This window comes from Engraulis encrasicolus, chromosome 6, assembly GCF_034702125.1.
Source record: "Engraulis encrasicolus isolate BLACKSEA-1 chromosome 6, IST_EnEncr_1.0, whole genome shotgun sequence".
Taxonomy (NCBI): domain Eukaryota; kingdom Metazoa; phylum Chordata; class Actinopteri; order Clupeiformes; family Engraulidae; genus Engraulis; species Engraulis encrasicolus.
In genome coordinates this window covers 38,320,789-38,333,431 of record NC_085862.1, presented here as the reverse complement: position 1 = coordinate 38,333,431, position 12,643 = coordinate 38,320,789, and the positions used below count along the sequence as shown (strand labels likewise).

Genomic DNA, 12,643 nt, shown 5'->3' with positions numbered 1-12,643 from the left:
ACATGAATTTGATAGCCTAGCAACCAACTGGAAAAGGTATTTCTCAAAAATATGTCTTTAATGACAGGTTAAGGTTAGGGAATGTTTTGGTCAGGGCACAACTTAAATTGCTATAGCATTATTTTGTTTAGGATTAGCATTTGGTATGTATTTTTCTAATGATAGAGTTACACAGTGCTGTGGTAACAGCCTATAGAAAGCACTTCCGTGTGTCCATCACGGAAAACAATTCCGTGTCCAGGAGCACGGAAAACAATTCCGTGTTCAGGAGCACGGAATTTTGGCAAAATCCGTGCTCCAGGACACAGATTTCCTGTCCTTAACATCCTGTCCAGGAACACAGAATTTTTGGAGATCATGTTGCACACCCACACATACACACTAGCGTCACCCAACCTCTCCAACTAAAATTTGGGCTGTACCTCGCTAGATTCCATTGCTGCTTTGACAAATTCCTTGATGCCCCCTGATTTGGTCTCGTGCATCTCGTGCCCAATTCAAGCAATTCGTGACTGCCTCTTGTCGCCTTATCTTAAGCCAGCATTTGTGTCGGACGGTGCAAAAAAAATGTAAAGACCAGTCACTTATCTGTAGCTACAAAAAAGCTATATTGCGACTTCATGGTGCTCACACCTCGCCAGCTTCCATACCACTTTATCACTCGGCTCACTTTTATTCCGTGCATAGTTTGGAGTGGGGGTGTAGAGCTCCACGTTGTAAGTCATTCACGAGAGACGACAACTTCTTACAATGTGGTTCGAACAGCAATAAGAACTCAAATGTCAAAACAATCTGCACGAAGCTACTCTCTATCAAAGCAACTCGCCTTGCTTCCTTGTTGTGACATGTGACTGCAGCAGCTACACACAGGCCAGTAAGGGACGCACCATGGACACTTAGGAGAATCAATGCGCTATATTTCGTAAATTATTCGAATATTCATTTTTGCGTTCGAATATACATATTTTTCCCATATTCGAATATATTGGAATTTCGAATATTATTTTTACCAGCCCTACTGGAAAGTTGTTGGAATGGTGCCAGCACATTACCAATTGATGTCAAGTGATATCCAGCTTTTAGGGTCTTGATAACAGAGCCTTTACCAATACCAAAATAGGATGCCGCAGTGTCGATATGGCATGGGCTGATAAAAGGTCAATTACAATGTCATTTTGTGGATTTACATTTTTAATTTTATCTCTTTCCATGTTAATACGACCACCACTGAAATTATGTAGCCTACTTTGTAGGCAAACAAATAATCAGCCAAAAATTATGTAATTATTACTTACAATTTTTATTTTGTGTTACAACAGCACAGGAAGAGTAAATAGCAATGTATGAAATGGTGAAATTCTGTGTTGAATTAGTAATCCTTTCTGGGTATGTCTGAGCTGACACCACCAATATTCGCCTAAATGTTACATATTTCTGCTTCACAAACAGCTAGTTATGTAATTGTCTAAAATTTATTTGGTACGAGGACACTTTCTCCACTTTGATGTGGCAGGCCTACCACCCAGAATGCTCTATGGTTAATCATAGTGCAGTTATGAAACTGTCAAAAGCTTGCGGGCTATGGCTGCAGCGAAATCAACATGAAAGGGTTAATATCTGAAATTGGCACATCACCCACTCTTATCCTGATGGGTAAGTGTTGGACAACTACAAACAGCAAAATCAAACAACCCACTATGAGATATAAAGCCATGTTTGGCGAAATGTTGGCCTTTGTGTCTCCCGACTTGGAAAATCAGGCTTTTTGGGTGAATGCCCCGCCCCCAAACATGCATGACCCCACCCCCACTGATGTCCATACCTCACCACCTGTTCTTATACACATCCTACCATGTAAACAAACACAAAATAAGTATGGTATAGGGTATTTGGTCAGCATAACATGAATTGGGAGCCAAACACTGTTGTAATCTATGGCTGCAGCACATCAAGCATAAAAGGCTCAATATCTGAAAATGCTCAAGGGATATCACCGGGCATCGTCTGAAATCTTAATAGGTACACCTTAAGCAACCACAAACTGCAAAGAAAAAAACTTTATCAGACGAAACTGGGTTCAGCTGATATTTGGCTTTTGGCTGCCGGACTAAATGACCTGCTCTGCCTCTCCCTTGTCGAGTTCCCTGACCACCACCACTGCACCCAATGCCCTCGCCCTTGGCCCAGAAACACACTATTGAACAGCTGTACAGTAAAATGGCTCTGTATGGCTTTTGTCACTGTAGTTTAGAACAACCTAGGCCAAGGACACTGCTTTATGAATAGGGGAACAATGGAGTGCTTCTTGAGCTGAGATTTGTTGTTGTTTTCATATAGAACAGTGATTCTCAAAGTTTGGTCCGGGGACCACTAGTGGTCCGTGACAGAGCTCAGGTGGTCCGCGAGGGGATTATTACTTTTCCAAGATAAGCTAGCAGTAGGCTATATTTGTAACATTTTCATGTTTTCAACACAATAAGACAGGCTTATAATGTGAATAAAAATTTAGTGATCTGCATAAAAATTTGCAGTGTCAAATTAGCATCCATCAACTGCCAATTCAGTTGACAGGTGGTCCCCGATAATTTTTTGGGGGGACAAAGTGGTCCTCGGTCTGAAAAAGTTTGAGAAACACTGATATAGAACAACCAAACATGAGTCATTGTGGAAATACAGTTGCTTATTGAAGTTCTTGGCTAGCTGTTATTTGTGCTGCTGTGATGTTTGTTTGGTTCTCTTGTGAAGAACAGGAAATGAAGCCTTCATCAGTATTCTGCCAATGCACTTTGAAGGTGTTTTAATGATTTTTCTTTTCCTTTGCAATTGGCCAGGTCAACCTCTGCTTCGACCAGTTTGTTTACAAACTCGCTGATCAGATATTTGCCTACTACAAAATTCTGGCTGGAAGGTATCCACTGCTTTTTCCTCAGCACCATTAGCTGGCTTTTATTTTATTTGTTAATCTCTTTAGTGTCTCATAGTACAATGCTAGAAGATTAACACGTGTGTGTGTGTGTGTCTGTGTCTGTGTCTGTGTCTGTGTCTGTGTCTGTGTCTGTGTGTGTGTGTGTGTGTGTGTGTGTGTGTGTGTGTGTGTGTGTGTGTGTGTGTGTGTGTGTGTCTGTGTCTGTGTCTGTGTCTGTGTCTGTGTCTGTGTCTGTGTCTGTGTCTGTGTGTCTGCCTGCGTGCGTGCGTGTGTCTTTCCTCCAGCCTTCTCCTGGACAAGCGACTGAGAGCAGACTGTAAGAACCAAGGTGCCAACATTCCATGGCCAGCGTCGAACCGCTACGAGACACTGCTGAAGCAGAGACATGTGCAGGTGAGAGCTGCCTGTCTGCCTATCCGTCTGTCTGTCTACCTATCCGTATGTCTGTCTGTCTGCCTATTCGTTTGTCTGTCTACCTATCCGTATGTCTGTCTGTCTGCCTTTTAGTCTGTCTGTCTGTCTACTTGTCTGTCTACCTACCTGCCTGCCTGCCTGTCTGTCTGCCCGCTAGTCTGTCTGCATGTCTGCCTGCCTATCGCTGTGTCTGTCTGTCTGCCTGTCTAACTGTCTGTCTACCTGTCTGTCTACATGTCAGCCTAACTGTCTATCTGCCTGCCTGCCTGCCTACCCGTCTGCCTGTCTGTGTCTCTCTAGTCTGTTCAGTGGGTTTAGTCCACCTCCTCCTCCAAGCTGCATATTTTTCTACCTCTCGTTCCACTGGATTGTCTGCCTGTCTGGCTTTGCAAATGAAGTGGATTCCCATCACTGGCAAAGTTTCTTGATTAATAACAAGCATACTCTGATTAAAAAGTTTCCCCATTAAATCATGTAAATTCATGACCAGAAATGTGTTGCAAAGAAGTACGTTTTTTACACTTTAATTTAATGGTAATGGTTAAAGGAATGACTTTCATTCATTAATTAAACATTAAGCTCCAGCTTAGGAGACTGTGTGTGTGCAGACCTCCCATTAATGCAGAGTGCTCCTCTCTCTCCCCTGTTTTCTTCAGAATTATTCACCACACCACAAATAAGGGCTGGAGCTCGTTTGAGTTGCTTGCAGTAGATTTCATTTCTCTTACCTCAGACTGCTCAGGGGCCCAAAACCCAGTTGGGTGTTCAACATCAACTTTATTTGATATTCTTTTTAAAAAAGGGATTTTTTTTAGTCAATTTTGGGCATCGCAAGCACAACAGAACAAGCACTAGGACATCACCAGTTAGACACAGGTTGTACTGGTACACATTGATACAAACAATGGAGATATTTAAATAGTAAGTTAATGTACTAAACTAGCTTGATAAACCTGATCCACAAATTGCACTTCATGTTGATGTGGTGTGTGCCTTTAAAGGCTCTTGTGTAGTTTTGCTGCTCTTTGAACCTGTGATGATGTAACAGGGGATACAGAATTTAGAATTGAAAGTGCTCAAGTTAAGTGTCAAGACATTTTTTTAATTTTCCAGGGTTCAAAGGTAGTCTCCTAATTAGGGATGGGATATCGGTATCGGTGTATCGGTATCGGGTTCAGATATAAACATAATTCGGATCGGATCGGAATTTTCCCAAAGTATCGGAATTCTCCTGATACTGACATTGAGGCAGGTGTAATGTTAATTTGAAATCATATCACTTGCATAATAGCTTTCAGGATAGGATTGTTACTTTTTTACTTGCTACTTTTTACTTATTAATTGTTTTTCTGTTCTTCTGACTCCCTTTTCTGACTAAATAGTCTACTTGGGCCTACCTCAAGTTGAAACCCATGCATATATGTGGTTTTGGTATTGGATCGGAGTAGTATCGGTATCGGCAGATATCCAAATTTAAATATCAGGATCGGATCGGAAGCGAAAAAATGAGTATCGGTGCATCCCTACTCCTAATGTGTGATCATTGAAGCCGAGTCTTTTTCCTCTATTAGGATGTACAGCCATAGCAGACTGTCTTTCCGTGACACAGAAATCAGTCCACTGATTCCTTTTAAGTGTTGCTGATCCTTTGCCGACTGAACAGCGTGTTTGCTGATGCTCCTGTTCAATCACTCACAGCATGCCAGAGAGCTCATCTCTGGGGCTCTCTATCTGTCTATCCCTCATGTTGATCTGGGTTCATTTTTCAGGTTTATGTCCCTTTTTCTTTGTTTCTCTCTCTCTCTCTCAGATCTATGTGTCGATCTTCTCTGTCCACATCAAGCTCTGTCTTTCTCTTTATTTCAGATCGTGCCTGTCCTTGCATGCCCCTTTATTTGCTTAACCTTTTGCGGTTATGTATTCATGTCTTTATTGTTTGATTAAAGTGAGCGTCTATTTGTTTTTTTTCTTTTGCGCATCCTGCCTATCATCTGTCGTATGTTTCTTTGTTTGATATTATCCTGGGCTCTCTCCCACCCTGTGTGCTTTGTCCTTTTGTCTCCATTCTTTACTCTCACATCTTTTTGACGTCTGAGTTTCCTTTTCCAACACATTTTCTCTCTGTTTGTCTCTTTTTTTTCCTCCAGGGTGCCTATCTATTTCATCTTCTGCCTGTCTTGCCTGATTTGATCTCCCTGTCCAGCTCCCTTGCACATCTATTCATTTCCGCTGTTTGTTTCCATGTCTCTGTGTCTATATGACCATGGATTGTTTTCCGTCAGTGTTCCACAAGTGTTGTTGGGTCTATCTCCCAATCTATTGGCCTGCTGTGACAGACATACTAGTGGTACATTCAAACCGAACGCACCAAAAAGCAGCAAGATGCCCGGAAATAATTTGACTTTGTCAAAAAGATGTGATAAGGGGTGAACGCGTTTTGGGCATTGAGTCGACTGAACATTTAGTTGTTGTCTCCAGTGTCAGCACCAAGCTAAACTTCAGTAAACATTGTGTTAATGAGTTAATTATTGGCTGCTTAGCGGCTAGATATCAGAATCATCACATCCTCAAATATAAGCTTCTTTCCTTATCGGACTTTAAAATGTTTCACATCACGGTTTACTTTGCTGCTCTTAGTGTTATGAGTCAACATGAGCATTCTTCAGCGAAACATCTCTCTATAAAGAACAACTCTGCTTCCAACATTTAAGGCAGTCTAAGACTAAAACAATTAGACACTGCTTTCAACCCAGCCTGATGGATGTCCATGCGTGCGCTGCTAGCTCCTACAGATGACAAAAACGACTCAGCATTGCTTTCGATCCTGTCTGATGGATTTTCTGCTCTCTCATGTCTCTTATGTCCGATGGATGTCCATCTGTGTGATTCTTTCTTCTAGCTGCTGGGTCGCTCCATTGACCTGAATCGTCTGATCACCCAGCGGGTGTCTGCTGCCCTCTTCAAGTCCCTGGAGCTGGCCATCGCCCGCTTCGAGAGTGAGGACCTCACCTCCATCATGGTGAGGGCTGCAAGGGGATCTTCTTCTTCTTCTTCTTCTTCTTCTTCTTCTTCTTCTTCTTCTTCTTCTTCTTCTTCTTCTTCTTCTTCTTCTTCTTCTTCTTCTTCTTCTTCTTCTTCTTCTTCTTCTTCTTCTTCTTCTTCTTCTTCTTCTTCTTCTTCTTCTTCTTCTTCTTCTGTCTGTCTGTCTGTCTGTCTGTCTGTCTGTCTGTCTGTCTGTCTGTCTGTCTGTCTGTCTGTCTGTCTGTCTGTCTGTCTGTCTGTCTGTCTGTCTGTCTGTCTGTCTGTCTGTCTGTCTGTCTCACACACACACACACACAGTTTAGTACTTTTATTTGGATCTCACCAAGAAGGCAGCATTACAAATCCAAATAGTGATGGAAGCAAATGTCATAGCAATCAGTAGGGACTGATCAGAATCATAGGGTCCAATGTAATATATTACAGGTCAGAATGGCCTGGTTAATTTAAGTTGTTTAGGGGTAGACATGGCACCTCCTTCGCCATATTGCTAAACTACCAATTGTTGCAGAAATTGAGCAGTATTTAGCAGTCTTTTTTGAATTGTCCTTATTGAGTCCACAGAGTTGCAGTCCACGCAATGCAAGCCTATGTACATGTCCTAGACTGCCAAACACAAGAACAATAAGCTTGCAGTTGAAACCTTGATTTGTGACCACATCCATAAGTGGCTGGTATTTTAGGATCTTGGAGTGGTAGCAAGTATCCATGTAGAGATCAAAGGGGCAACCTATTTCCACAAAGGAGACCTTTTTATTGTCAGCATCTATAATGGTGATGTCCGGTGTGTTTGGAATGCTGCTTAAAAGTGTGTCATCATGACTGTCGCTGAACCAGTTCATTTTTACTGTGCAATTTGTGTGTATTTGCGTTGAAATGTCCTGTGTCTCTTTAATGCCTTGGGCTATAATGTTGACCAGTCTGTCATGTCGCGCTACATACAGTCCTTTATAGTAGTTGCACCCATTTAAAATGTGTGCAACGGTCTCGTTGTGTTGGTTTGTGGGATGTAAAGTGCAGTGCGGCTCATGGCTAGAGGGGTACCAGATGGCAAGGTTGGATTTGGTGGGTAGTACTTGGAGACGGGCTTTAACGGTAAATTTAAGAATGTCTTCGCCAATTGCAGTGTTGGAATAAACTGTGTGTGATAGGGACACACACACACACACATACACACACACACACACACACACACACACACACACACACACACACACACACACACACACACACACACACACACACACACACACACACACACACACACACACACACACACACACACACACACTTCTGCTTCTTCTTTTCTCCTTTTCTCTCACACACACACACACTACTTCTCTCTCTCTCTCTCTCTCTCTCTCTCTCTCTCTCTCTCTCTCTCTCTCTCTCTCTCTCTCTCTCTCTCTTTTTCTTTCTATCTCTCTCAACTTCTCTCTGTATCTCTCAGTCACACATAGACACACACACACAAACTATGCACACATAATTAGAAAACAAAAGAAGTCGGCATCTGTGCCTTCTCTTTGAACTGTGTATCGCTCTGTGTGTCTACTCTAAAAAGTACTTGTAATAAGCCTCAACTTTAAAAAATCATTAAAAAATGAGGCACACACAAGGCTGTTATGTAAGGGTTAACGTTCGGCGAGAAGGTCGCTACCGTGGAATAGCAGCACGACAGAGAGAATCTTTAGACCCCGACGCGGAGCGGAGGGGTCTTGTTCTCTCTGAAGTGCTGCTATTCCACAAAGCGACCGACTCGCCGAAAGTTAACCCGCTTATTATATGGATATACTTAAATGATTCACACATGCGGGGACATTTCTTTAGACCTATTTAATGTTAAGATTGTTGCTGCGCAAAACAAAACAGTGCCGTTGTGGAACATGCACCGCTAGGCAACAGCTAGGTAGGCTAGCCAGGACAACAGGTGTTGTCTGTCACAGCAGCTGATTAGAGTGACAAAAGACCGGACCCCCTGCGGAGTGATATGAAACATTCGCTTTAGCCACTGACTTGTATACAAGCCAGTGGCTTTAGCAGTGAACGTCTTGTTGCCATTGACAGCGGTAGCCAGGACAACGGGTGCTGTCTATCACAGCAGCTGATTAGAGTCTTGTTGAAAAGTCGCTTTAGCAGTGAAAAGTTTTGTTGCCATTGACAGCGGTCTGTTATAGACCAACCCGTCCGTTATCGAAAAATAACAGACGTCCGAACGTTGGGGAGCCCCGTTGAAATGAATGGAGCATTCGACAGATGACGTCACAACCATATAATAAATACGTATATTAAAGCCGCATTTAATCATGGCAAATGCACACATACACACTCGCTCGTTCACGCTTTTCCATAACTCCCAACTTGCATTTCCACACACGCATCGATCACGCCTACATAACTTGCATACAGAATCAGATATTTTCAATGGTGGGCAGATGGCTTCCTGTAGCCTTGCTACAAATGCCTCTGCTACTGCTTAACAGGCATCCATTCCATATAATGTCAATGATTCCATTGCACAGACTGATGAGGGCAGATTAGAGAGATACAACTCATTCTATCAGGAAGGACTGCGACATGTTACTCTGACAACTGCATGTCACTACACTTGTATAGTGACAATAAATATTAATCATTCATCATTAATTCATTTGTTTACTTGATTAGGGTAATGCACATTAATCAATACATCAGCTTAAAAGCATCTATATAAATATGCCGGAGTTAGCATAGTTGCTCAATTTCATCCGTTGTCCCAAGGTACTCATAATAAAACAAATAACAAGAAAACAAACAGTAGCCTACAGCATGACAGAATATATTTACACACATCACAAACATTAGCTACATGAAAAATACAAAAGGTAAAAAAAGTAAAACAATGTCATTATTATTCTTTAAAGTGCAAGAAGTTTTGTAAGATGAGTAGGCGCTAGTCCATGTCGGGCTTTGTATGTGAACAACAGGATTGTGAAGAACATTAGATCTGTGGCCTGGAGGAGCATGGGCTCATCTGGTCCCTCACCCCATGATGGACTTTACAGGAGATCATGAGGGAAATTGCATTGTATGTCTGGGTGATGTGTGTGTCTGAGAAATACTTTGTGCCTGGGTGATATTGGTTTGGTGGAATCATGTCTACCTACAGCCCCTTCACAAGCCGAGATTTGTCTCCAGGCGAGTGAGAGAAATTCATTTGGTATGTCTTTCCTCTCGCGAGTTTGATCTCGCAGGTGGGGATTTAATGAAAAGCCGTCTGCAATCGCAATTGAAATGCAGCTCATTGCAAAAAGTGGAGTGAAGGTGTGTGGGTGTGGGTGTGGGTGGGTGGGGGTGGTCGGTGGTGTGTGTTGTATAGATGTGTGTGTGTGTTTCTGAGTTTGTAATTTGTCTTCGTCTTAAAAAGAGTGTAAGAAGAATTGTGTGAGTGTGTGTGTGTGTGTGTTTCTTAGTTTGTAATTTGTCTTGACAGACAATGTTTGATATTCCTTACTGTGATGGGGTGGCCAACACTAGGGTTGTTTTCGGTGCGCTCTGATGGTTACGCTAATGAGCCTGGCTCTTTGGTGTAGCGCCCAGAGACCCAGTATGGTACCCCAGACGAAGGCCCGGGTTTCGAGTTCCAGCGCGGCAGCTATATTCCCCTTCGCTACACTTACAATGGCGGTGATCTCACTTCGATGCTCCCTTTGTTGAATCTGCATCAAATCTTCTCAGCCTAAGCTTTTCATTGTAATTTTTGTTTGTGAAATCAATAAACGTATTTGTAAAGGGCCCTACCGTGCCACTTCAATTCCTGCCCAGGTCCGTTGCCAACCCTTCCCCGTCTCTCTCTCCCAACTCGCTTCCTGTCATCACAGTCCTATCATAAACATAAAGGCAAAAAAAGCCCCCAAAATTTTAAAACAAAGTATTTGAAAATAGTTTTAACTCTGAACACATAACCTGTATCTATTTGTACCAGGCTTACCCGCGTCTGCTGTGTTTCTGTTCCTCTTCAGGAGCTGGAGGGTCTTCTGGAGATCAACCGCATGACTCACAAGCTCCTGAGTAAGTACCTGACCCTGGACAGCATGGACGCCATGTTCCGGGAGGCCAACCACAACGTCTCGGCGCCGTACGGCCGCATCACGCTGCACGTCTTCTGGGAGCTCAACTACGACTTCCTGCCCAACTACTGCTACAATGGCTCTACCAACAGGTAACTACTGTCAGCAGGTGTGGAGAGGTGTTGCTGCCAGGAGCTTTGGAAAGTTATTTTGCTTTAAAACAATTTGTTAGGATTCTTTTTGCTTTTATTATGACAGAGAATGGGACAGGAAACAAGTGGGAGAGTGATATGGGGTAGGATTGGGATATGACCCAGGCCGGACTTGAACCTGAGTCTACATTCAATTATTTTATTATTCATGAGCATGTAAGCCCATTTATGCATGGGTGCCTTAGCTTACTGCGCCTCAGCATACCCTAGTTTAGAAAATTCTGACCAACAGGTAGCTACAATTCATGCGTGTGGAGTTTATCAAAGGTTGCATCCTCAGAGATGATTGTCCTGAGCTAGGTTCAACACAGGCTCTGTCCTCCAATGGCAATGTTCTATCTGTTTACCATGTTTTTTTATTTGTTTATTTTTTAATCTTTTTAGCCGGTTTCTAAGGTGGCCTTAACATGTTGATGACATTGCTGTGCTGGCCTGTTGGGAATGAAGCAAGTTGCTCGGATTGTTGAACTTTTGTAACATCTTCTTTTATCTAACCTTGTCACCTACTATATTTGAAGAAAACAGCAAGTGAATGAATTTTTCAAGGCCTAACTTTCAAACACTGTAGCATTAACGCAGTTCGAGTTGCTCTTTCTGATATGTCATTCCACCTGCAGAATGCTTTGTCTGGCTTCTTTAAGTTTGATGATTGACTTGTACTTTTTCAAAGGCTCAGCTGTAGTGTTGGTCTTTTATAAAACCATGGCACATTGGTGGGGTGCATTAGATCATTTTCTGTGAAGTGATTTGAGTCTTTCAGTGTGTTTTTTGTGTGCTTGGTTTGATACTTCTGTGGTTTTTGATTTAAAAAAGTATAAGGGTGAGTTTTCTGTCGGTTGTGTTGGTGTTGGCAGGGGTGTTCTCACCCTGGGTGTTATTTGGCCTCACAATTACATAAGCCGGTCTAACAATGAGTACGGAAAAGGCTGGAAGATTCTTGCAGCTTTTGCGGCTGCCATAATGAGAAGGGACACAATAAAATTGACAGAATGAGAGGGGACAGATGATTTGGATGAGTATCTGAAAATAAAGCCGGACTCTTCCTAAAGAGCATGTTGTCCTGTCACTCCGTGACAGCACGTGTACTTTGAGTCTTCTGACTGCTCAATGACTTACATGAATCCATTACAGACATTTCCTCCAAAGTCTCCAAAGGGAGTGGAAAAAGGTGCCAACAGCCCGAGCCACAGGTCTGACCCATTTCTATCCCTGGAGAAGCAGAGCAAGAGGTATAATGAGATGCCACAGGCGCCCTGATCTGGCCTTCCACATGAATTGCAAATTGTGATCGGGGTGAGCCAAGGACAGAGGAGAGAGAGGGAGAGAAAGGGACAGAGTGAGGAATAGAGAAAGGATAAATAAATAGATGATGAAGAGCAAAATACTTAAGTGATGGAAGATATGATCTCTTTTCTCATCTCTTGGCCTTCTATCTAATATGTTTTCTTTATTTCGTCCTGGTTGCCCCCCATCCCCCTTCAAGATGGTGAAAAAGAGAATATATTTTCACAAGAACGTGTGGGTGGGAAAGTAGTGGTCTAAAAAGATACCGCCTGTTGTAGAGAGAATGACCAGTTGCCTGTATGATGCATTCTCAAAATATTTTTTTGTTAAGACTGTTTTGCTGCCCACTGATGCCCTAGTTTGGTGAGAGAGTTTTGATTACATCTGCAGACTCTTGATTCTTCAAGTCTTGAGAAGCTGTAGCTGTCTCTCTACAGCTGAATGCGGCAAGGCTCTCACTAGATTATAGAGATTTCCATGTAGGATTTTGCTGATCTGAGGTTGCTGGGTTGATGCTGTATTACCAAATGGAGTTTTTTTTGTAGTCTTCGATATACTTGCTCATTGTTAAAGATTTATTTAACACATATGTGTCAAAAACCCAGTTCAGAACCTTCCTTCCTTCAACACAGGTGCCTTGACTGAGTAACTTAGCTGTTTGGAGTACTCAACAGGGTATTCTTATTCAGAGCTGGTTGGATCAAATTTGTGGCAGGGTT

At 42.6% G+C, this 12,643-nt stretch overlaps 1 protein-coding gene across 2 annotated transcripts in view; it reads left to right on the top strand.

Moving 5' to 3' along the window:
* cyfip1 (cytoplasmic FMR1 interacting protein 1) overlaps nt 1-12,643 on the top strand; it is an 83,507-nt gene that overhangs the window by 50,380 nt on the left and 20,484 nt on the right. For both annotated transcript variants that reach the window (XM_063201520.1, XM_063201521.1), the window contains 4 exons: nt 2,832-2,908; nt 3,211-3,319; nt 6,240-6,359; nt 10,381-10,580. In XM_063201520.1, coding sequence (XP_063057590.1) covers nt 2,832-2,908; nt 3,211-3,319; nt 6,240-6,359; nt 10,381-10,580 — 506 coding nt within the window. The remainder of the gene's footprint in view (nt 1-2,831; nt 2,909-3,210; nt 3,320-6,239; nt 6,360-10,380; nt 10,581-12,643) is intronic.